Source organism: Mastomys coucha, unplaced genomic scaffold (assembly GCF_008632895.1).
Source record: "Mastomys coucha isolate ucsf_1 unplaced genomic scaffold, UCSF_Mcou_1 pScaffold14, whole genome shotgun sequence".
NCBI classification, from domain to species: domain Eukaryota; kingdom Metazoa; phylum Chordata; class Mammalia; order Rodentia; family Muridae; genus Mastomys; species Mastomys coucha.
In genome coordinates this window covers 49,902,956-49,928,075 of record NW_022196896.1, presented here as the reverse complement: position 1 = coordinate 49,928,075, position 25,120 = coordinate 49,902,956, and the positions used below count along the sequence as shown (strand labels likewise).

At 48.0% G+C, this 25,120-nt stretch overlaps 1 protein-coding gene across 2 annotated transcripts in view; it reads left to right on the top strand.

Annotated features, from left to right (window-relative positions):
- The window catches only part of Tram2 (translocation associated membrane protein 2), an 81,530-nt gene that overhangs the window by 50,392 nt on the left and 6,018 nt on the right, over positions 1-25,120 (top strand). For both annotated transcript variants that reach the window (XM_031366982.1, XM_031366983.1), the window contains 8 exons: positions 13,733-13,842; positions 14,332-14,448; positions 20,371-20,429; positions 21,097-21,181; positions 21,733-21,803; positions 22,901-23,005; positions 23,304-23,447; positions 24,229-24,392. In XM_031366982.1, coding sequence (XP_031222842.1) covers positions 13,733-13,842; positions 14,332-14,448; positions 20,371-20,429; positions 21,097-21,181; positions 21,733-21,803; positions 22,901-23,005; positions 23,304-23,447; positions 24,229-24,392 — 855 coding nt within the window. The remainder of the gene's footprint in view (positions 1-13,732; positions 13,843-14,331; positions 14,449-20,370; positions 20,430-21,096; positions 21,182-21,732; positions 21,804-22,900; positions 23,006-23,303; positions 23,448-24,228; positions 24,393-25,120) is intronic.

The following is a 25,120-nucleotide window of genomic DNA, read 5'->3' as shown; positions in this document are numbered from 1 at the left end:
GAAATATATAGACTATAAGAGATCATATATATAATAGAAAAAGGGTTACTTCTTTCTATAGGTGACTCCTGACATGCTGGCCTCCCTTTCAGTTGTAGAATAGATTTCCCAGCATTTTTTAACATGGATATTTGGGTTGTGCTTCTGAGCTGCTGAATGTTCTTGACAAATTAACATCTGTGGCACACGGCTCCTTTGCAAATGGGCACTGAGGTTACTGCTTCAACCCAAAGACCCCTTAAATGTTTACAACATAGATCTTTCTGTAAGTCAAGACCTTTAGCTTGACCTAGGAACTCATTTGAAATGTAGACTTTTCACTGAGTGGGGTAGTACACACCTTTAATCCCAGCAGAGGCAGACAGATCTCTGAGTTCAAGGCCAGCCTGGTCTTCAGAGTGGGTTCCAGGACAGCCAAGTTACACAGAGAAACCCTGTCGAGAGAGAGAGAGAGAGAGAGAGACAGAGAGAGAGAGAGAGAGAGTTAGTTTTAGGTCTCCTATAGCAACACACACCTGTAACAAGAACCCCAATGAAAATTGAGGAGTAGTCTGAACCCAATAAAGTTGGATAAGTCAGGTGTTAATTATGCAGGTGAAGAGCCACAGGTAGTCTTTGAAGTGTTCCAGTGCTCTCAAAGGTAAGATGAAGAGAGCTACTAAGTGTAGTGACTCATTTGTATCTTTCTTTCCTTATTCAGTTATGTTTTTTTTCATGTGTTACATACTTTTTCTTTTGCTGTGAAGAGACACCATGACCAATGGAACTAAGAGAAGAAAGTTTATTTGGGGGCTTGCTTACAGTTTCAGAGAATTAGCATCCAAGGTGCTGAAGCACTAGCAAAGAGAAGGCTAACTGGGAATGGCATAGACTTTTGCATCTCTAGTGGCATGCCTCCTCCAACAAAGCCACACCTCCTAGTCCTTCCCAAAGAGTTCTGCCAACTGGAGACCAAGCATTCAAATACATGTGCTTATGGGGGTCGTTCTCATCCAAACCACTGTACTGTAAATATTTGGTGTGGGCTGGGATGAGGTAGGTGGGGAGTATGACTGAGTGGATTTGGGTTTCAGCTGGAGCCTGGAGCTCCCCAGAAGTCATATACACAGTTGTTGTACAGTGTATATGCAGATACTCTTTATGTCAGCTTGACACAAGCTAGAGCCGTCTGAGAAGAGGGAGCATCAATTGAGAAATTGCTTTAATAAGACTGGACTATAGGCAAGCTTTGAAGGCATTTTCTTAACTAGTGATTAATGTGGGATGGCCCAGGTCATTAAGGTGCTGCCACCATTGGACTGGTGGTCCTGGGTGCTGTGGGAAAGCAGGCTGAGCAAGTCACGAGAAGCAAGCCAGTAAGCAGCACTCCTTCCTCCGTGGCCTCGGCATCAGCTCCTCCTTCTAGGTCCCTGCTTTGTTTGAGTTCCTGGCCTGATTTTCTTTGATAATGAACAATGAGGTGGAAGGGTAAACAAAATAAACCCTCTCCTCCCCAAGTTGCATTTGGCCATGGTGTTTCGTCATAGCAATAGAGACCGTAACCACGAAAGTGCAAAGGGGGTCCTGCTAACTTTGAGGGTCCTGGGTCTGCTTGCTGCTCTTCACAGGGAACAAGGAGGCTGGTATTGGAAGGATCTCTTCCAGAGGAGGCAATGGTTAAAGTATTAGGTCCATCCTCTCATCCTGTCCATTTCTGTTGGTTTGATCATTAGTATCTACCGTGGTGTGTTTTGCAGTGGGACGAGGTGGAAAGCCTGGGAAAGTGTCCTACAGTATGGCTTGGCCATTGTTTTCTAGCCCCTCTGGGATGAGACACATTGCCCATGAAAATAGCCTCAGATGGATGGTCTTAAAAGGCTGTGTTGAGTATCTGAGTGACTCTTGTCTCTCCTTCGGGCGTGAGAACTTTCTCCTGCCTCTGTCATACACTTAAAAGATTGGCGTCCAGTATCAAATCGAGCCCCTGTTGTAAGATGAGCTCAGAGAGAACAAAAAAAGGGGGGGGAGGGGAGACAGGTGGGCAGCAGTGGCTCTGTAGATGGAAGCTGCGTACAATGAGCAAACTCCAGCCTGGATCTGTGACCCTTACAGCTGTGGGAAACTAAGACAGATCTGGTCCTTTTACAGGGAGTGGAACTGGGCCCACAGAGTTGGTTGATGTTCTCAGGGGTGACCAGAAAGGGCAGAGAGAGAGGCTAGGCTGCCTGCACCTCAGACAGCTCTAGGACCCAGAAAGCCATAGATAGGATTGTCGTGTCTGCACATGCCAACTATGGAAACATGGAGCTGGCTTTGTCCTCATCTTGCGCTAAATGGCTACCAAGGCCACTTTTGGTTCAGGGTCCCTCTGTATGAAGAGAAAACTAAAGCAGGTCCCCTACTGTGTCAGCCATGGGAAGCCTTCTCCCAGGGATTATGGTCAAGTCTGGACTTGATTTTCATTTCAGTAACTAAAATTTAGCAATCAGAACAACTGCTCACACGATGGAGCAAATCGGCTTTATATTGCTTCAGAAACTGAATATGTCCATGTATACCTGGGTGTGTCATCTTCCAAAAGAGACTTGATTCCATCCAATTCCCTGTTTACAGCCCAGAGATTCTATACCAGCGGTTCTCAACTTCCCTAATGCTGTGACCCTTTAATATAGTTCTTCATGTTGGGGTGACTCCCAATTATAAAATTACTTCTGTTGCTACGTCATAGCTGTAATTTTGCTACTGTTATGAATCATAATGTAAATATCCGATAAGCAGGATCAGGGCAGGTTGAGAGCACTGGTCTGTGCTGTTCAGTGTGGCCTTTCTGCGGGCTTAACTTAACCAGTACTTCTGAGCTTCCAGCCTGTCTCTCAGCTAGGTGTCTGAGATCCACAGGAACAGGGGCATTTTGCTAGTCAGCTGTATTTACAAAAATAATTCTTTTGCCCTTAGATTAACAGGTTTGTTGAAATTGTTGTTTTTGCCTATGTAAAAGCCCTGATTGAACTTTTTAAAATTTAAAAATGTAAAGAAAAACTCTACTTTTTGTTGTTGTTGCGGCTGTTTTGGGTGACTCCAAAGAACTGACGCTTCCTCCTGACTCTTGTCGATGTTATTCTGACATCCACGTGACCCCTACCTGTAAGCGTTCTGTGGCATGGCAGCCTACTTCATGGTGTGCCTCGTTAGGGGTTGTCATAAGAAGCCACAGACTGTGAACTCATAGAGATCAGAAGTATGTGCCTGTCCCCCAGGAATCTTCCAGAGATTTTCTCGCAGTGAGGTTTACAGCCTTAGAGAAAGGGCTGGTTCTTCAAGGAGGCAATTCAGAAGCTGCGGGCTTCTATTCCTGAATCATCTATAATCTTCTCTCGTAATTCCTACCTCTTTTTATGCTATAAAAAAAAATCGTCCTTTGTCTTCTGTCCTTTGCTATCAAATGGATGACAGTCAATTCCAAGACATGCAATGAGAGGCTGAGTGAGCCTGGGAGATTGTCACCTACATCTTTCATTTAGGGACCGGTGCATAGAAAGAGAGTCTGTTTCTTAAGGCTGTGGATACAAAGTATCACAAGGCAGGATTGGAAGGTAACCTTCTGGGTCCTAGAAGTCTGAATCTCTCATGTCAACATTGATGGTTCCTTCCGCACCTGCCAGTTAAGAGCCCTTCTCATTGGCTTGTGGGTGGCTGCCACCTTCCTCCTGTGTGTCTGTCTCTGTGTCCGTATTTCCCAGGTTTTTAAGGACACAAATTGTATTGAAATGAGTCCCCACCCTAATAACTTCATTTTAACTTCTCTCCTCTGACCCTATCCAAATAAAATATTACTGTGAGATACTAGGCGCTCCACATAACTTTTGGAGGTGAGGGGCACAATTTAACCCACAGCTGTGTGTATATGTATCCATATATGTGCACACACACTCTCTGAAAAACATCTTGGTGCTTATAATTAAGATATCAATGACCCTGTCTTCCATCTTCCAGGTTGGGAGGTCAGAATCCTGCCAGAGGTTCTGTGTGTGTGTGTGTGTGTGTGTGTGTGTGTGTATCTCTGCATATTCTACATTCTTCTCTCCTCTGCTATCTCAAGGAGTGGTTTAAGCCTTCAAGATTTAAGAACTGTACTTTACCGCTGGGATTTGAAAGACAGTCAGACAGCAGAGAGGCTTAGTGAGGAGCGGATGGGTTTGGCCACTGGCTTCTGTAGCCATGGCCCACTCCGGCTATAGATCATGTGACAGTTCCTGCTGTCCTTGAGCCACAGCTGCCATGTCAGTAAACAGGGATAATACTCGGGATCACAGGGAGTAAATGATATCATTTGCCAAACATGCTCAGTATAGGGCCCGCCTAACAAAGGACTTAACGGTAGCCAGTTGTGGTATGTGTTCTAAATGAGTCCATGGGACTGTTCTGTTCATCTTGTTTCTGCGGGAAATAGTCGTGATAGTCAGCTCTATTTGTAGAGCACGTTACAGCTTTATGCGTTACTTGTCTACTTTATTCTTAGAGCTTTGTGATAAAGGGCATTTTAATTTTATTTTTAGGGTTTTTTTTTTACATGTATTTCTTAATTCTGTGGATATATGGGGGAGGGGTATGTACATGTGGGTGCAGACGCTTAGGACATCCTGAAGAGGGGGTTGTGTCCCCTGGAGCTGAGGTTCAGGTGGTTTGTGAGCCATCTGAAGTGGGTGTGGGGACCAAACTTGGGTGTTCTTCAAGAACAATACACACTCTCATCCACGGCACTGTCTCATCAGCTCTGACACTGATTAATTGATTCGTTGATTGATTGATTATTGATTACCTTGTTGTCTGTGTAGAGGTCAGTTCTCGCCTTTCTCTCCTGAGCCATCTCACTGACCTGATTTCATTATCTGGACGGGGTGGAGGCAAGGTCTCGTGTCCCAGGCAGGCCATGACTTCCTCTGATTCTCCTGCCTCTATCTCCCAGGTGCTGAGGTTGCGGGCATGCATCACCAAGTCCAGCCAGGAGTTTGCTTTATTCTCATTGTCTACTGGGCAACTGAATCAGAGAGTCATGGATGGCAAAGCGCAGCTGTAGAAGTGAGCTTTTGACTTTCTCATGCATGGCCTGCATGAAAGACCGTGTCGCTTTGCAAAGATGCCTCAAAGCGTAGCCATTGCCACTCTTTGAGTAACCCTGATACATTGCAGGTTGAACCTCACTTGCCCGAAATGCTTGGGGCCAGTGTGCTTCGGAGTTCCAGTGTCTTGGGATTGAGGAATATTGGTCTTTCCTGTTTGGTTTTCATTCTCTAAAAGTAATTTTGTACCGGATTTCTCGTGTCCTTGGAATTTTAACTGCAGCCTGTCACGGAAGCTTAGGTGTGGCATGGTCCAAATGTGGCTTCATGTCCATACTTGAAATCTCTCAAGGATCTCAGATTTTGGATTTCTGTATCAAGAGATAGTCAACCTGTATATCTCTGTGTACCAGTTCCCTACAGGTGAAAACAGTTCAGTGTTGTTTTCCTCTTGAACAGTGCTCTAGTTCATAGCTGGGAGCATACGCCATGTTTACCATGGGACAAATACTTTCTAAACGGTAAGTCTCCAGAACTGGGATTGTTGTATCAAAGGCTCAGTGCCTTCGTAACCTAACAGGCATGGCCAAATGAACCTCTACGGTGAGGGGACCTTTTGGCACTCCCACCAGTACTGTCGAAGACGGAGACTTCTCCACAGCCCCTACAAGGCTACATTGTTAGGCTTGGGATTCTTGCCCATCTGATCTGGTATGATCCGGTATCTTGGTGTAGCTTTGATTTACATTTCTCCTCTGGGTAAAGCGGAGCATCATTTTCAGTGCATGAGAGCTTCCTGTGTTTCCCTTTTCTGTGAACTGTCTGTTCTTATGCTTTGCCCGTTTTTCTGATGATTTTCGATCTTTTCATGTAAGTTCTGGCAGGATGAACCCTTTGTTTGGGAACTGAAACATTTGCCCCAAGTGATCATTTGATGCCTTTCCTTTATTTTCTTTTATAGTCTCATTCTCTCTCTCTCTCTGTCTCTCTCTCTCTCTCTCTGTCTCTCTGTCTCTCTCTCTCTCTCTCTCTCTCTGTGTGTGTGTGTGTGTGTTTGTGTCTATATCTCTCTGTCTATCTGTCCACTCCTCCCCTCCCTCCCCCCTCTATGTGTGTATATGTGTGTATATGTGTGTATATATGTGTGTGTATATGTGTGTATATGTGTGTGTATATGTGTGTGTATATGTGTGTGTATATGTGTGTGTATGTGTGTATATGTGTGTATATGTGTGTGTATATGTTTATGTGTGTATCTATGAGTATTTGTATTCCTCCCCTCCCTTCCTCCTCCCTTTCTCTGTATGTATATGTCTGTCTGTCTCTCTGTCTCCCTCTGTCTCTCTCTGACTCACTCACTCTCGCTCTCTGTGTGTTTGTGTCTCTCTATCTGTTCACCCCTACCCTGCCTTTTCCTTCATCCCCCTTTCTCTGTGTGTTTGTCTGTGTATATGTGTATCTCTATCTGTGTCCCTCTCCCTCCCTTCTACTCTCCCTCCCTTCCCTTCTTCCTCTGTGTGTGTCTTATGTCTCTATCTGTCTGTCTCTTCCCTTCCCTACCCCCTCTGTCTGTCTGTCTGTTTGTCTGCCTCTCTCTCTCTCTCTCTGTGTTTGTATTGTGTGTGTTTATATGTGTCTCTCTATCTGTCCACTCCTCCCCTCCCTCCCTCTTTCTCTTTGTGTGTGTATGTATGTGTATGTCTGTGTGTATCTATGTTCCTCCCCTCCCTTCTGCTCCTCCTCCCTTTCAATGTGTGTGTGTGTCTGTCTGTCCCTTTCCTTCTCTCCCTCCTCTGTCTCTCTGTCTCTCTCCCTTTGTCTATCTGTCTGTCTCTCCTTCCCTCCTCCCCAGTGCTTTCAGCAGAGCTAATCCATGCACAACTGACCCATATCTCCAGCCCCATTTGCCTTGTGATTTTGTTCACTGTAATTTTTTCAAGTCCATATTCCAGATTTATATATAGTAGAAAATATCTGAAATAATGTGGAAACAGTTGGCTGTCAGCACAGAAACCCATAGAATGTTGGTACTGGGAAGGGTCAGAGGTCAGCCAGGCCTCGGGTTACAAACTGATGGCTTGTGGTTGGAGATTTCCTGTAGATATGTTTTCTTTGGCTTACTTAGGATGGATCCATTCAGTGTCTTTAAAGGTCTTGAGTAAGTCTCCACTACTGTAAAATCATATGATCTCACTTTGCTTTTAAAGTAGCAGGGATTGCTGCTGCACCTGTGGTGTAGCCACAGCTGGAGAAAAGCACTCTCCTCTTTCACCCCCCTCCCAGCACACGCTCAGATCTCCATTCTTCACTCCTCCCTCCAGGACCCCTAAAAAGGAGGGTGCCCGTCATTCCCCATCCATTTATCCTTGTTTAACTGTGTGCTTCTCTTTATAATGATGAACTTCATGAATGTGTTCCTTTTCAAAGTAGACGTGTGAGAGATGGACCGAGAGGGTGATGTGGGGAGAAAACTAGTTAAGAGCATACTCCTTGGTTGAAATGCAGAACTGTGGCTGCTTCCTGCAGCAGGCCTCCATGCAGGGAGTGTGCACTTAACTCACCAGGACCACCTTGCGTGCTGGTCCCAAGACATATTTTGCCATGACTCTTGACCATTTACTTCACTGATTTAATAGCCTAAATACATTATCCCTCTAGAGACATACAAGTCACCGCCAGCACCGTGCCCTTCCTGAGAACAGTGGTCCACAAGGCCACTTGTATAATAAGAGCAGCGTGATTTTTGTTTTGTTTTGTTTTTTACTTGGTTATTTGGTTGGTTTTGAGAGAGGGCTTCTCTATGTAGCCTTGTTGTCTGGTACTCTATAGACCAGAAAGGCCTTGAACTCAGAGATACCCCTGCCTCTGCTGGAATTAAAGGTGTGTGCCACCACCGCCCAACCAGTGTAATATTTTTAAAGCAATTATTTTTTAAGAGATATTTTTAAAATTCATTGTATGAGTTTTTGCCTGTACCACGTGTATAGTGCCTACACAGGTCAGATGGGAGCAATGGATCCTCTGAAACTGGAGTTAGAGATGGTTATTAGCCACCATGTGGGTGCTTGGAACTGACCTTGGGTCCTTTACAAACAGCAGCAAGTCCGCTTAACCTTGGCGCCATCTCTAGCTCCAGAAGCTGTGTTCTATGCATTAGTGAGCAACTGATTTTAAAATACTTTTTGAAAACGAGGTATGAGTTTGTTTGAGCAAAGTTCCCATTGCCATAACTCAATAGGAAATTGGAACCAAACTATCATTTTTCTTCTTCTAATCAAACAGGAAGTAGAGAGTGAGGAAAGTAGTAGTTGTGATTCGGGACTCAGTGTACCTTTTGAGAATCTGGATGTGATGGTGTACCTTGTAATAGGAGAAAGACGCAAAGGAGCAACATATTGCCAGTGCTGAAGCCAAGGATCACATGGAGGAGTTGGCCTTGAGGTAGCATTTGGAGGCTGGGCTGGGGCTCTAGCAGCTGGGATTGCTGAGAAATGCTCACATCCCTGCAAACACTTGCTTTGCCCATCTCCCAGGACAGTTCCAAAGGTTGGTTGGAACATAGCATTGCCGCAGGCTGGCCTTGGCCTCTCTCAGCCTGAGGGAGAAACAGGGTTCCGGTACAGGTCGGGGCAAGGCATTGGCAAAGAAAAAAATAACGGACTTGACACAAGAAAGTGCAGGATCTGGCTGGGTGGTGGTGGTACACGCCTTTAATCCCAGCACTTGGGAGGCAGAGGCAGGTGGATTTCTGAGTTCCAGGGCAGCCTGGTCTACAGACTGAGTTCCAGGACAGCCAGGCTACACAGAGAAACCCTGTCTCAAAAAAACCAAAAGAAAGTGCAGGATCTGAATGTATTTCTCAAAAATGGCTTCAGACTTTTACAGTCATTACAAAAGAGAAAAGAAAAATCTGGCAGCTCAGCGGTCGAGGTACATCTGAGGCATCTAAAACACACTGGGTCTAAAACAGAAGCCATCTCCTCTGGACAGGTGCTGCAGCCCCCAGGCCCAAGTGCTCTGGGTGGGGGGTGGGGGGGTGCAGACCACATGAGGCTTAAAGATCGAACCTTGAATGCTGACTGCTGTTCTCGCTCTCTCTCTCTCTCTCTCTCTCTCTCTCTCTCTCTCTCTCTCTCTCTCACACACACACACACACACACACACACACACACACGCACGCACGCACGCGCGCGCGCGCGCGCGCGCACACACACACACTTCAAGGTCCTGCCCATCCTTAGTAAGCTTCAATGCCCTACCCCTTCATTATTTCCCTAACAATGCCAGAGGCAATTAGTCTAATCTTGCCTGCGAAATTCCAAGCCAGGGTTTGGCTAGAATGTTGGAACGTTGGTGGAGGTCAGAGGGCAATGTTTAATTTTGTCTAGCTGTTAGTAAATCATATCTTGGGGGACACCTAGCACTCGAGACTATAGCAAGAACATATCTGGGCTACCTCTGAGTTAGGGGTTGCAGGAGACAGCTTCCTTGAAGCTTTGGCCTCATAAACTGCTGTCACTCAAAATGTGCGTGTCATAGTATGATGCTCCTTAGGGAATTCTGAGGTGGTGACCAAGGGCTACAAACACAGGTAAAGTCCCTAAAGGGTTTGAGACTTGCTCCTGAAGAACAAACAGTTCATCATACTTTGTCCTTTTGTTCCACCCCCATCCTAGAGCAGAGCCACTGACTCTGTCCCACCATCCGGAGACCCACAGGTACTGACTGATGGCTGTACCCCTGCCATCCTTGTGACCATATGGCCAGAAGTGAATCTTATAAGTATTGTGAGGCTTTCTGCTGCCTTAAGAAAGTCCACAGAGCTCCCTGTGGTCTATAAAGCCCTTTACCATCCCCCACCCTGCAGCCCCCACCCCTGACCCTACCCTGAGCCTACTTAAACATTTGTCATTCTTGGCCACAGTGTTTCAGTTACCGCAAAACTCACAACAAATGTTTTCATCTTGATTATTTTTAAGTAAACAGGTAGTAATGCTAGATACGCTCACAGTTTGTTCAACCAATCTCCATAAATGACTCAAATAATCTAAAACTATATCCATTAGACAACTACACCCCATTTCTTCTCTTGTCCCAAGTAACTGACATTCCACTATCTCCCTGTAAGAATATGACAGTCAGTCCTACGGAGCCTGAACCAGTAGGATCAAATATTTCTTATCATTTTGTGACTGACTTATTTCACATGGCATAAAGTCCATGTTGAACCATCTGACTAGTTTTCTTTTCTTTGAAGACTGAGAAATATTTTAGTGTGTGTACATACCACATTTTGTCTGTCTATTCATCCATTGATGGACACTTGAATTCTCTGTACTTTGTTTGTTTGTTGAAATTGGGTTTCTCTGTACCCCTGGCAGTCCTGGAACTCACTCTGTAGACTAGACTGGTCTAGAATTCCGAAATCAGCTTGCCTCTGCCTCCCAAGTGCTGGGATTTAAAAGTGTAAACCACCACTGCTTGGCTCTACCTTTTTTTTTTTTCTTTTCCCGTCTTGAATACCACTGTGTACATGTATATATAAATATTTCTGATTTCTTTGCATTGGGGAAAATTTGCATATCTAGATTAAGAAATCTTGGGAGGAGGCGAAACCTATGTCTGAATGAGATTTCATTTATTTTGTATTTACCTTTCATTCACTGAAAATGATTTTGTACAGTGTTTCTAGTGTTGTTTTCTTTGTGTGTAGCTGGGTGCGTGTTTGTGTGTGTGTGTGTGTGTGTGTGTGTGTGTGTGTGTGTGTGTGTATCAATGCACCATGGGGTCAGAGGTCAGCTTCGCGACACAGAGTCTCCCACTGGCAGGGAGCTTGCCAAGTGGGTTTATTGACTGACCAGCAATCCCACAAAGCTGGCTTTTTCTACTTCCCCACTGCTAGGATTACAAGCACATGCCACCACACCCAGCTTTCCATGTAGGTTCTGAGGGTGGAACCCAAAAGTCCTTACACCAGAAAGACTTTGCCAACTGAGCCATCTCTCCAGCCCTGCAATCCTGCTTTCAGTTCTTTTGAATTGTTATGCTCAGTTGTAATGCTGAAACCTATGCTAATTCCCTTTGAGTTCTTCTGAGGAGCTACCATACGATATTCTGTACTCTCTGCACTGAGGTACATTTCCACCAAGGAAGCACATGGTTGCAATTTCTTCACATCCCTAGCAACACGGTTTTTTAATAGTAGCTATCCTAGGTGGTTGTGATTCATTCATTTCCTTGATGCTCAATAATGTCAGACGCCATTTCCTAGGACTGAAAGCACGCATGCACCACCAGACTGGGCTTATTTCATTCATTTTAAACTGCTTTCACTTGGTTGAGTGTGGGTCCTATTTTACCTAATGTTGATTTTGATGATGAAACTCTGTATGTGCCTAGTTCTTCTGTATTTCCAAACGATGCCCTAGTTTTGTCCTCTTTGTCCCTCCTTTATGAGGAAAGCAGGAAACAGAACCTAGTCCTGCAGGTTCTCTCTGTCTCTATCTGTCTGTCTGTCTGTCCATCTGTCCCTCCCCCCCCTCTCTCGCATGCACGCACACACACACACTTTCCCTTCTACCTGTTGGGTTGTTTAATACCTCCTTCTTCTTCTCCATCATTGCCAGCCATTCACAGCCCTTTCTGTCTCACCTCCTGCCTGGCTTTTGAGACAGGTTTCTCAGCTGAATGCTGGGGTGGATTCCCGACAGCCTGTGGGCCTGTGTCCTGTTCACTGCTGCTGAGTACATTTTTTCATAATACAAGTTTCACCACTTGGCTGTTTAATTCAAGCTCTTCCATGTTTCTACACATCCTTCAGGATAAAGACCACACACTTCAGTGGCACATAGGCTGCCCATGCCAGCTGTGTCATTCACTCTAACCTTGATCACCTGCCCTGAGCCCTGGGCCTGGAATGCCCATACAACTGTATGTATGCATGTATGTATGTATGTATGTGTGTGTGTGTGTGTGTGTGTGTATGTATGTATGCATGTATATATTATACATGCCTGTACCCAGATTCCCATAATGCCCTGGTGTTTCTGGCCAGTAGTACTCAGTACCTGCACCCCTAACCACAGCCCATCCTTGCCTGGGCAGCCTCTACCTGCCTCTTGGCAGTCGAGCCTGTCTGTAATGTAACTTCCATTTCTCAACCCCCAGCTGGATTTGTCCCCCAGGGCAGAGACTTAATGTTAGCCCAGTGCCTCTCACAGAGCAGGTATTTGTAGAGATGCAGAGGGAGATGGAAAAGGAAAGTGTGAAATTTCTACTTCGTGTCTCTAGACACTGCCCTCTGTCACGTTCTCCCAGTCCAGGGTGGCCGCAGTTAGCAGGAACTCCCACGGTGACCCAATTCAGCATTGCTTCTTTCTCTGGCCACCCTGAAACAAACTGACCCCGGCCTACCTTCTGGTAAATACATCCCAGCAGAGATGACTCATGCGTGTGACTCAGGCTCAGCCGCACAGCTGGAAGGGCAGCCAGCATGTCTGCTGGGGAGGGCAGTGACAGAGCCAGAGCCCCAGGCGAGCGTGTGCCAGCCAGCTTCCTCCAGCCCTGCTGCCTGCACACTGGAGCAAGGCAATAAGCCTGCCTTTCCTGGTCTGCATGGCTGAGTGGGACTCAGCACTGGTGACAGGAGGCAGAGGCAGGAGGATTGCCACATGTGAAAGATCTACATGTGTATAAAACAAAACAATTCTTGTACCTGACTTAGTATTACTATATAATAATCCACCATTTGCTAGAGGCCTACTGTGATTCTAGATGCTGCGCTGTAGACTTCATCCTGTTTAATCTTCACAGTAGCTCGGCAGCACAAGTAATAGCAAATACATAAATATATACCACACACACACACACACACACACACACACACACACACACACACGATATGCCACATTCTCATTGCATTAGCTGCCTTTCGAATTGCAGTGCCCAAAAGCAAACAAACAAACACCTGACAAAGGCAGGTTAAAGAAGAGAGGATGTACTTGGGCTCAAGTTTGAGAGTAGCCTACCATAGTGGGGAGGGTGTGGTACGGGAGCCCCAGGCAGTTGCTCTCACTGTACCCACAGTTGGGAAGTGCTCAGCCTTTTCTCTTCTGGGAGGGTCTTCCCTATTCCGTTAAGCCTTTCTGGAAACACCTTCACAGACAGACCCATGAGTGTGCTTCCATGGTGGTTTCCTGACTGAGTAGTCAGGTTGTCAGGATCATCGCACGGTACTTAACATTGTGTCATCTGTTTTCTGTGACACAGAAGCTTCATAGCCATACTTCAGAGGTAGAAAAGTTACAGAGAGAGGTGCCTCACAGTGCCATAGGAGTTAAAGGACAGAGAGTTGTGATCTAGAGGGGAAACTGAGGACCGGAGAGATTAGTCATTTACTCAAAGACGCCTGTCCAGGCAGTGACGGTCCTCTGTGCTCTTTTGCCAAGAAGATCTAGAACCATACACACGTGATGATAAGGCCTTGGTTCCCCACGTCCCTCCCCGTGGGTGCTTCCCAAGGACCAAGTCTAGAGGTGAGGCGGGATCTAGGGCAGAAGCTGCCTTCTAAGCCAGGGGCTGTAGCAGATGAGGACCAATCGAGAATACACTATGCTTTCCATCTCTTTCCCCTTTGGGGTCTCATAGCATCTCCACGCCTGGGGGGTGCTGACCACATCCTTTTTACCCCACAGACAGCGAGACAGTGCACTACCATTACGGCCTAAAGGACCTGGTCACCATCTTGTTCTACGTCTTCATCACCATCATCTTGCATGCCGTGGTTCAGGAGTACATCTTAGACGTAAGTGACCAGGATTGGATTCTGAGGTCAGAAGCTGGGGATCCATTAGGATGTCGACCGTCTTCCTTGGAGAAAACCACAGCTCTGTTTCATTCTGTCCCCTTAGGTCCTCTAGTTGGCCCCCGAGGCTAGACGCCTTTACCACACATGGCCTCCATCCTCTCTGTCAGAGTTCCTAGTTCACGTTTAAGGGAGGAAGCTGTCTGAAAACACAGCATGAGCATATCCTGAGGGGTCCATCAGACACAGCTGGACCAGAAGATGTTTTCTTTCCAAAGAAACTAACAGCCCTAACACCCGACTGCTTTCTCAAAGTGCTTGTCTGAAAGTCAGCACCCCATGGGCACACAGTAGGCTTATGCTAAGTAGCTTGGGTTGTAAGGAGTTTGAACTACTAACTCTATCTTAGAAAGGGGAAACAGAAGCGTGTAATCTGTCAGGTATCCGTATGCTCAGTGTATTAATGTGTGGATTTTCTTTCTTCTTTAGAAAATCAGCAAACGCCTTCATCTCTCCAAGGTCAAACACAGCAAGTTCAACGAATCTGGACAGCTGCTCGTCTTTCATCTCAGCTCAGTGGTCTGGTGCTTCTACGTGATGGTAACGGTGAGTAGTCCTCATGACGGCTGAAGAGTAAGCCACCAAGCAGTCTCTCCTTTGCTGATGACATGACTTTGAAGGGCTTAAAGGGAAGAGAAAGGGAAGAGAAAGAGCAAGGAACAGACAGCTTAGAGTTGAAACTCATTTTGCATTCTCCTGGTATTATAGTGAAATAGTATAGATGCTACTTAATAGAGTCATATTCTCTTGAGGATGGACTTATTACAATTTTTACCCAGGTATCCACAAACCTAAGTATTGTTCTACCAGCCCTGTCTTCAAACATTGTCCCACAAGGTAATTTTGCCCCCAGTATTGAGCTTTGTATATGTTGGGTACCTGCTCTTCCCATCATCCACAAATTTATATTCATTCAATACCCCTAATGCTGACTTAAGGGTCCCAAGTTCATTTTTCCCAATGTGTCCACAGCTATGTACTTCCAAAATGGCAAGCATGGAAGCATGGCTTGAGCTCAGAAATCTGGTTGTATTTGTGTCACTATGACAAAATAACCTGATACAAACAACCGGAAGGAGGAAGATTTATGCTGGCTCATAATCGCAGTCTGTGGGGTCTAAGTCCATTGCTTTGATCCCAAGGAAAAGCAAAACATTGTATGGAACATGCTCTACAAAGTGGCTCCCCTAGTGGTGGACAGGAAGCAGAGACACAGAGAGGAAGGAACCAGGGTCAATGTACCCCCTTGAAGGGAATGTCCCAGTGACCTACTTCCTCCAGCTGGGTGTCTCCAACACCCAAAAGTGCCACCAAACTGAATATCCATAATTGATGCCACAGGATCCAGTCACTTCTCTAAAGCCGGAGCCCTGATTATTGCACCAGGGACCAAGCTATAAACACATGAGTTTTAGGGGTATATTTCATGACTAACCGATTACCAAAAGCCAGTGTTACCCATCTGGATTGTGGTTCAGGGTTCCCTGTAAGGAGACGCTGCCTGTGTTACTGTTCCGTTAGTGCCCACTGTCATCTGGAGCACCTCTTGTCTGGAACCAAGTCCCACTTTAGCCATCTGACCTCAGATTCTTCCTTGCTCTGGCGCCTCCTCTGTGCTCTCACTGACAAGAGATGGGCCCTGCCATCAGGAGGAACGCTGAATGTCGACTGCATAGTCTCAAAGCAGGAGGCAACATGTCTTCTTTGTATGTTGCTTTTATCCCTGTTATCAGATCATCTCAGAACACTTTTTCCAAGCAGCGCGCTAGGAATTTTAAATGGGAGACCAAAGGCTTCTGTCCTCTCTGAGGGGGCTCCTACATTCCACTCCAAGGGGACAGAGTTACACTGCAGGAGCAGGGCCACTCCCCCTTGCAGTGCAGAGCTATGCTGTCCCGTGTACTTTAGGATCTCGGGCCTCCCTCAGCTTCCGGACATTGAGTCCATGCCTTAGCTGCTTGAGGCAAAAAAAAAAAAAAAGGCTTCAGAATACCAAAGACACTGGACTGGTTTTTCTTTTCCCGGGGGTGGAGGGGTGGTGGTAGGAGCATTGCCTCATCTCTGAATCCCTTCAGCCCTAGCACCCTCACCCCAGCATTTCCCCTCAGCTGTGCCAAGTAGAGACCAGACCCAGAGCCTTCTCGGAGAGGACAGTCCCAGGCCTTTTATCTTGTGGAGAGCCCATCCCCCACTCAACGTGCTCAGCCACCTTAGTGGAGACCAGCGAGCCATTCAGGCTCCTGATTTAACTGCGGTCACCTCCTCTGTCCAGACCATCTGCTTGGGAGGAAGGGCGTCGAAGAATCTGAGAAGTCCGTTTTTTTGTAAAAGGAGTAAAAACACCTGGTTTTCAAGTCATCGGTTTCTGTGGTGATGGGGATTTGTCATGATTTCTTCTCTTTCCTTCACCTCCCAAAGTCAGCAGAGCCTGACTGTTTTGCCATTAGGATTCTGAAATTCTCAACACAGCTTTCTACATATAGGTCAGATGTTGGTTATATGGCCCTGGCATCCCCTACGGCTGAGGGATGCTCTTTTCTGGTTCAAAGGACAGTTGCACAAGGAAGTCCATATGCGATTCCAGCTGTCTCTAATGTGAAGGACACAGAACCCAGGCCTCTCTGCCTTTTGCCTATACTGCAATGTCTCCCTTGCTTAGAGTCCGCTTCCATTGTGGGCCCTCACTCCACTCAGCCCTTTATCTGCTCAGCCAGATGGATCTCTTTAAGGCCTGAGCTAAATCATAGTCCTCCTACTTAAAATAAGTTCCCCTCACAGCTGCAGTGAAACTGTTTTCTCTTCCTGGCTTGTGTGACCTGGGCCCCGGAGCCTTGCTGGTGACATCAGCAGGGAGTCAGCACTCTGTGTCCACCTCTGCTCTTCCTGCTCTGCTGGCCGCTCCCTTGCTGGAGTGCTCGGTCCACTAGCATCGTTTGTATGGCGAGCCCTTTCCTGCCATCCATGTTCACTTCTGCTCTTCCTGCTCTGCTGGCTGCTCCCTTGCTGGAGTGTTCGGTCCACTAGCATCATTCTTATGGCGAGCCCTTTCCTGCCATCTGTCTTCTACCCAAGCATCACCTCCTCCGAACAGCCTCCCCCTGTGGATTTTTCACACTCTGTGCCTCATTGGTACCTTACTGGTTCATGTGTGTATTCTGTGTGTCTGACTCAAGCTGCCTGCTAACAGGCCCCGGCTCAGTGCTGTCCCCTTAGTGTGGTCCCTGGCACATGCTAATAAGTGTCAATATCAACTCAGTCTGACGAAGAAGCTTTGGAAGGCGCCCTACCATTTTAGAAAGGTTTGTTTTGATTCCTGTTTGCTTTAGGCACATGTGCATACACACTCAGGTACACACGAATGTAACACACATATGTAAGTAGGTGCCCATGGAGGGCAGAGGAGGGTGTCGGTTCAGGGAGTTTTGAGCCCCCTAACATGGACACTGAGAATAAACTCTGGTCCTCTGGAAGAGCTAGGTCTCTCTGGCTGCCCTTCATCAGTTTCTTAAGTAATGAACTGATTCTCAGAAATATCATAGATAATCAGGCTTTTGCCGCTGTTGGAGTTTAAAAAGGCAGTCAAAATTACATCAAATTCCCTACCAGAAATTCCAGTTTTCCCTGAGTATTTGACACAGGTCTTTTCCACAGGTTATATGCAAATAGAATGCTGGAGAGTGAGGTTAGATTTTCTAAGAATGTCAAAAGGAGGAGAGTAGAGAAGGACTAGAGAAGGAAGGGGGACGAACAACACCCTACTTACTGAAGGATGCCAAGGGCCTGCATGCACTCTCCCCACCCCCCACCCCCCTGCACCCCTGTCCGGTCTCACCAGATGTCTGACTTCCTATTTAAAACTCCAAATCCAGTAGTCAGTGAAACAAAACCAAGAGTCAGAACTGGTTGCTATCTACAGTTGCCTTAGAGGGATTCTGAAACGCCTAGTTTTGTTCTGATAGGCAAATGACACCGAAGCTCTCTGCGTCTAGGTCTCACGCAGCTGGCTTTGTTATGTCTAGATTCGGGGAGTTTTGTGGTTCTTGTCTGAACAGCAGAAAGGAAGGCTGCTAGGAAAATAGGAGGAATTGCTCCAGCACGCTGAGGCCTAGCATGGCTAGACGTCAAGAATCAGGAAATTCAGTGTTTCCCCTGGACCCCCAGCCCCGAGCCCCAGCCACCAGTCAAAGCCATGCCTTGGGCTGGAAGGGGTTACTGTGGCTAATGTGTCACATGCGACCCTGGAACTCAGGCGCCTTGGCATGCCTGAACTCGGAGGCAGCCAGCCCCAGCCCTCCCTTATCCTTCAGACAGCTGCCTAGACAGGGCTAGAAAGGGCTCCTCACAGAGCATGAGTCACTTTTCCTCTGACTCTTAGCTCCGCCTCCTCCAGTCCCAGCGGACTGGACATTTGTGAGCAGGCAGCGTTTTTCTGAGAAGTTTTTTTAGGCTTGTTGGCTTCCAAGTTCTGACCTCTCTGTCTCTTAAGTGAAGAGTCCAATCGAGAAGTTCCTGTTTAAACACACAAGCCCATCCAGGCCCTGGGTCTCTGGGACATCAAGGCTCCTGGCCGATCTTTTTGACAGAAATCCATCCCCCACACAAACCACCACCGCCACCACCACCACAAATCTAGGAAGCACCACTCTTCATAGCCGCTTCCTCTAAGAAAAGGCTATCTCCCCCTTCAGGGTTTCCTGAATGGAGACTGAGTATGGCTCTTTAGGTGTGTCGCTGTACCTGAGGGCTGAGGTCTGACAGAGGCACAAATGTGCATGACATAAACTGGGATGAAATGGACAGCAGTGGTGTGGGTGTGTCAGAGGTCACTGCTACCACACACCACCACCCCTGTGCCTCTGTGCCTCACTGTATGTGCGACCTAGGCAAGAGGGAAGGAGAGAGGTAAGCAGAGGGTATAGTTGAGATGGTTAGGGGTTGGGGTGAGACCTCTTCTCACCAGTCTAGCTTGCTGTGTCTACATTGATACAGGTAACTTGATTGGCAGCATCCCTTAGGTCACCTAGCTCACTGTGCTCCTGGAAGCCCAGGGTTGTAGCTTCAGGACTGTGGATGGTACTCAGCTTGCCTGCTCTAGGTGAGAGGGCCTCAGTGCCTTGAGGGCAGGGCAATCAACCTGTGCTGGGAACACAGCTGTGTAGCTTCGAGTCATTTCCAGGAGCTCTGTGGACTTCGTTATTCCCATTCCCCAGCCTTGAAGAGCCCCCGCCCCACATCCCAGGGACAGCTCTTAAGGTTCTCAAATGTCTCATCCATGCCACCAGCTCAGCTGATGTTCTTGATTTCCTGAAGCAACGTGCCTGAAGTCCTGGGGTGAGGAGGTTGGTGGCCCAACTCAGACAGCAGCTGGGCTACTGATCAGACCTCACTTCAGATCCTTCTTGTCTGTTCTTCTATTCCCATTGTCTTTTCTGCAATAGATGACACCTTGTCTAGATGAGCCTCTCTGGTTCGATTTGGTTTTGTTGGTGTGTTTGTTTTTCTTCAGAAGAGGGGTAATTGAGAACATTCATTGTTCGTTCACTCATGCATTCCATCAACTAACATTCTGACTGGCCCCTTGTCGGCCATGATTGGTTTCTCCTGTGTCTTACAGACTTATATTAGAGATTCATCTTGCCTGTGTTTAGGAATGCTGTAGGTCTGAGGTTCAGGGGATGGCTAGTTAGGATTTCTACTGCTGTGATAAAACAACCACGACCAAAAGCAACTTGGGGAGAGAAGGGTGTATGACCACAGCTTGGTGTCCGTCATCCAGGGACATCAATGTCACAGCGTATCCACAGCCAAGGGCACAGCGAGAGGAGTGCTGGGGTCCAGCTCTCCTCCTTCTTATCCTTTCTGGGACTCCAGCCCATATGGAAGTGGCACCCGCAGTACAAGCCTTCCCTCTTTAACCCAATTTAGAAACTTGCTTGTAGGCACGGGCAGAGATTTGTCTCATATAGGTGGTTTTAGAACCTGTGAAGTTGACTATCAATATTAACCTTGACAATGATGAGAAGAGCTTCAGTCTCCTCTGGGTGCTGCTCTTCTCGTGCCTTCAATCCTTTACTATGGAAGCAATTCCTGGGTGTGTACATGACAGATACCACACTAGACACTGTCACATAAACACATTTATCTCCAACAATAACTCTGTAAAGTTAGTATTTCACTTTACACATGAGCCCGGGGAACCTTTGAGAGACCGACAAGCTGTTATCAGTAGATGTAGCTTCTGTCAGACCCCTCTTCAGACACAGGTGGCCAGACCCCAGAGCGTGGCACGTGTCACAGGTGGACAAGTGCCAATGCAAGTCCTATACACTGCCGTCCTTTGTTTCCAAAAGCTGTTTGTTCCTCTTGGTAGTCGATGGAGGCCAGGCGTCAGTGATCTCTAGGCCAGTCAAGGCCCCAGCAGGTCACATGGGCACATCTCTAAATGCCTTCTCTTCTCACCCACCACAGGAAGGATATTTAACAAACCCAAGGAGCCTCTGGGAAGATTACCCACATGTGTACCTCTCGTGAGTATTTGTGTGGCTCAGTAAAGCCAGTGATGGCCAAGCTAGGACTTGAACCTGTGGAATATGGGGTTGCGGGCAGTAGGTCTGACTTTGAGAATCTCCACTCAAAGCACTATTGTATTAGCTCCATAGAGGTACCTATTCTTCATGGGACATATAGAAACAGAACTCTCCATCAGGGACTCTGGATTTGTGTCTTATTGGAGACCCTTTAAGTTCGTAGCACATCTTCTCCTCCATACTCATGTTCCTGTTTGTGATGCTGCCAAGACCTGGGCCCGTCTCCCTCCAGAGGCCATGCTGTATCCCTTAGACCTCCCAGAGCAGCAATAGCACAGGATGTGGAGCTGAACAGCTTAGAGCCTTTCTGTGGTTGTATTCAGTGGTCCACACGGTGTGCCATAATCAGCTTCCTCCTCAGCTTTTCCTTCTCTGGGTTGAAACGATGTGGTCGGTCACTACCGCTTCCTCTAATGGACATGCCGTGGCCCTTTAAGCGGTCTTACACATGATGCTGTGGGGGTGGTGATCCCTGCATCCACCCTTTCCTCCCTCCCTCGCTCCTGGGCCTGCTGTTCACCCCCAGCCTTGGCTTAGCCCTTCCTTATGCTCTTGGCAAGTCCCCTGCGGATGTTCCTGGTCACACCAAGAACTTCCTCTTCTCCAGCTTCCAGGTGAAGTTTTTCTACTTGGGTCAGCTGGCGTACTGGTTGCACTCGCTACCTGAACTCTACTTCCAGAAGGTACGGAAGGTGAGTATTCCCTTCCCCCCAACCCCTTTGGAGGCCTCTCTTCCCTTCATCCCTCCTGTTGTCACCCGTGATTTCTCCCTTCTCTTTCTCCGGAAGCATGATGTCTTGGCTGATGACAGAGAACCACACAGATGCCCAAGAGAGCGTTGTCAGGGTCTTGACTCCTCCAAAAGATGTGTGCCCACTGGCAAAATCTAATCCAATCCAGATATTAAACTGAGGCACACACTGGCAAAATCTAATCCAATCCAGATATTAAACTGAGGCAGTCTCGCCATCCCCAGTCCATTGTATAGTTTTCCTCAGAGGACTACAGGAAGCCCTCTTCCCAGTTCCTGTGTCTTCATTCCCAGCCCAGACCCTCCTTCAGGCACCAGGCTTGAAGCTGCCGCCTCTGCCTTCTTGTTACTAGCCCGTGTATTCTGGTGTGACTCGGGACGGTGGGAGTAGGGAGACCTGGCCCTTCCTTGTTAACGTCCCATGTCCTCTCAGTTCTGTGCATGTTCATTTGGAGACTGAGCCAGCTCACTGTCTGCCCATCTCTTTTCCAGGAAGAAATCCCCCGCCAGCTGCAGTACATTTGTCTGTACCTGCTTCACATCGCTGGGGCATACCTCTTAAAGTGAGTGAGCCAGCCCCATTTCCTTGCCCTTTAACGCCTCTGTGCCTATCCACAGGATCACTCAGTTACCAGGCATTTAGTAGATACCGTACCCACGAGAACCCAGAGGGTTAGCCACCTCAACCAGAGGCAGAGCCAAGGAAAGGCTTCTAGCGAAGCAGTCTTTTGAACTGTGGCTTTCCAGCCAGAAACTTGGCCCTTGCCACAGGGGATCTGATGCTGCCTGGAGCATTATAGCCCTAGAGTTAACTTCAGTTTGTTTTGTAATGAAATAGAGAGCAGTTGGCCATATGGTTGTTCTAGAAGTGCAAAGAGTTACTGCATTAGGCCTCGAGTGCCTCATTTAAAGACAGTATTTTGATGAATGTGCTGTACTTGGTAACTGGGCTTGCCATGAGCTTTTCATGTACAGAGTAGGACCCAAACTTCGTGTATGCTAGCCTTTGAGAGCTTCGCCATAGTGCCCAGAAGTCTTGGGGAGTCCTGTTTCTGAGGCGCTCATAACAGGCTTCCTGTGAGACTGACTGACTTAGGTGAATAGTGTGTGTGTGTGTGTGTGTGTGTGTGTGTGTCAGAGCCCACCAACTTTCAAGCTCTGGCTTTCTGTCTGGTGGAGGGCCATGGCAGCTGTTCTGGCTGTGCTCTGACGTTGGATGCTCCCAACTCACATGCAGAGGGGTTATGGCGACAGGTTTGCTCCTCAGCTATGTGTGTTGAGCTTCCTCAGAGAGTGCAAAGTCAGATAGCAGGAAATCTTCATATATGTACCCCCAAAGCTCTGCAACATTGTTCTAAGCCCTCCTTCCGTGCATGATTCCAGCAGCAGGAACATAGAAGGGACCTGATATCATGACGCGTATGAATCAGGTTCATTGTGGGGACAAGCAAGTGCAGGTGAAATGGGTCAGAGTCTGGGGAGTCAGTCCAAGAAAAGTACTGGAAGGTACAGCAGCTAAACTGTCAGGAAGGATAAGGCATTGTCCCTCGAGAAGTGGATAGCAGAGCCCAGACACAGAGCGCAGCCTGAGCCACCACGGGCCAATGGTGTCTGCTCTAGGGTGTCGTGCAGGGAAGGTAAGGCTTGTCTTTCTCTCTAGCCTGAGCCGCCTGGGGCTGATCTTGCTACTACTGCAGTACTCCACGGAGGCCCTTTTTCACATGGCTCGGCTCTTCCACTTTGCCGACGAGAATAATGAGAGGCTGTAAGTAGGGTTGTTGTTGGGTGCTGGACTGTCCAGAGACTGCTGGGGTGGAACCTGGGTGACTCATGCAATCTGAATGGTTGGGGCGGGGGTGGGGGGCCCTCCTGCTCTGGGTGTCAGCTGCCACCCCGAGTGCAGCCAGCACCCTATACTTATGTCTATTCTAGAACTTCTGAAACTCTCACTTTCCTGAGTCCTGTTTGATCCTCTCTCCCACTCTGGGTTGCTTCTGGAGAGGGGATGAAGGTTCCCTGAGGGGCTCCCAAAGCTGACATTCCTTTTCTACCCCTGCGAGCAGGTTTAATGCCTGGGCTGCTGTGTTTGGGGTCACCCGTCTCTTCATCCTCACTCTCGCTGTGTTGACCATTGGCTTTGGATTGGCTCGGGTAGAAAACCAGGTGTTTGACCCTGAGAAAGGGAACTTTAACACCTTGCCTTGCAGGTGAGTTGGCAGAGGCTTGGGGTAGTGAATAGGTTCTCTCTGAGCACTGCCCAGTACCTTGAACATGGTTTGTCTTCGCAGAAGGCCAGGGTGCAGGCGACCCTTGAGTCTCCCACACGGTGACATTTAAGGGCAAGTCTGTTGACATCCGTCTCCTGCTTCTGCCCAACATTCTTTACTCTGCAGCTTTCGTGTGCTCAGACCACAGTGAGGACCCCAGTCTAAATGCAGTGCAGCTCCCCCCCCACTTGTTCAGCCCCCCCCCACTTGTTCAGCACATCATAGTGCAGAGGACACTTCTCATCCTGGCAGGGTTGATCATGAGACCCTCATGAGGCTCCGAAGCTTCATCTTGTATTTCAAGCTATGTGGTCTACGAAGCTATAGGCATGAGAGTGCATGTGATCTCTCTAGGCTTGCTCCTCTGGCAGCGTGTGAGATATGAGAAAAAAATTCTTTCTGCACTCTCATACGCTATAGTTCATTCGAATGTTACCAATATTTGTATAGATTATATTGGCTTTATTATGGGCCGTGCATGTGGGAGAGAGAACAGCTGTGGATCTGTAGGATTAGTGTGAGTGTGGTATCCATCACCTTAGGGCCTTCACCTCACATTGCTCAAATGTGCACACTTGACTGAAGAACACACCCTCCTGGTGCTGGTGGCTGTGGAGAGGGCAGGCCACGGGAGCTACAGAGACCTGGCCTGGTTTCCCCTGGGCCTCCTGCAGGCTGTAGACCTGAACTTCGCCCTTCGATCCATTTCTACCCTCTGCAGACTCGGCATGCTGCTGCTGGTGTGTGTTGCCCAGGCCTGGCTCATGTGGCGCTTCATCCACTCCCAGCTGCGGCACTGGCGAGAGTATTGGAAGGAACAGAGTGCCAAGCGCAGAGTCTCTGCTGTCCCCAGGCTCCCAGCCAGGCTCCTCAAGAGAGAACCTGGTGAGTGTCACCCAGTGGCAGAGAGCGAGTGGCTGGGGTCTGGCTGGTGAAGGAGAGTTGGGACCTGGCTCTTAAGTGCTCCACAAACCAGTCCTTCTAGCTTTCCCTCCTTGAAGACACTTCTCTCCCGGTCTGGGGCACGGTGACCAGCATGTAATTGGTCATAAGCCAGAGACCCAGTGTGAGCAGGCTGGCTATCACAAGGCCTGGCCACTGTGACGCAGGGCAGCACTGGGTGGAGGCTTCTGGAAGGAAATATATCCTCAGGGTAGCTTCTGGCCTCTAACCAAGTTCTGCTGCTGTGGCTGTCACCCATGTCCCATGCTACAGAGTGGCCGTGTGTGTCCTCACCTGCTCTTGTGCTCTGCCCACCCCTGCCTCCCAGGCTTCCCATCTCTCTTCAGGAATGACTCACGGTGACAGTGTTAGGGAGGAGCTGCACGGATGGGGTACACACCTCCTTTAGCTCCTGAGCATCCTCAAGTGATCCCCTATGCTCACAGGTCCTCAGACATCGAAGCTCTAATCTATTGCTCAGTCTCGCTCGGGGCCTGTCCTGTCTGCATGCCTGTTTTCTGACTCACCTGCATTTTTCCAGGCAGCTGCCTGCCTGGAAAGAGCTCATGTGTTTGTTTGTTAGCAGTCATTCGGGTGTGAGGAAGACTTGGAATGGGTTAGGAGGAGGGCTTTCTGTGAGGCTACAATTCATTAAATTTGTGGAGGTATTT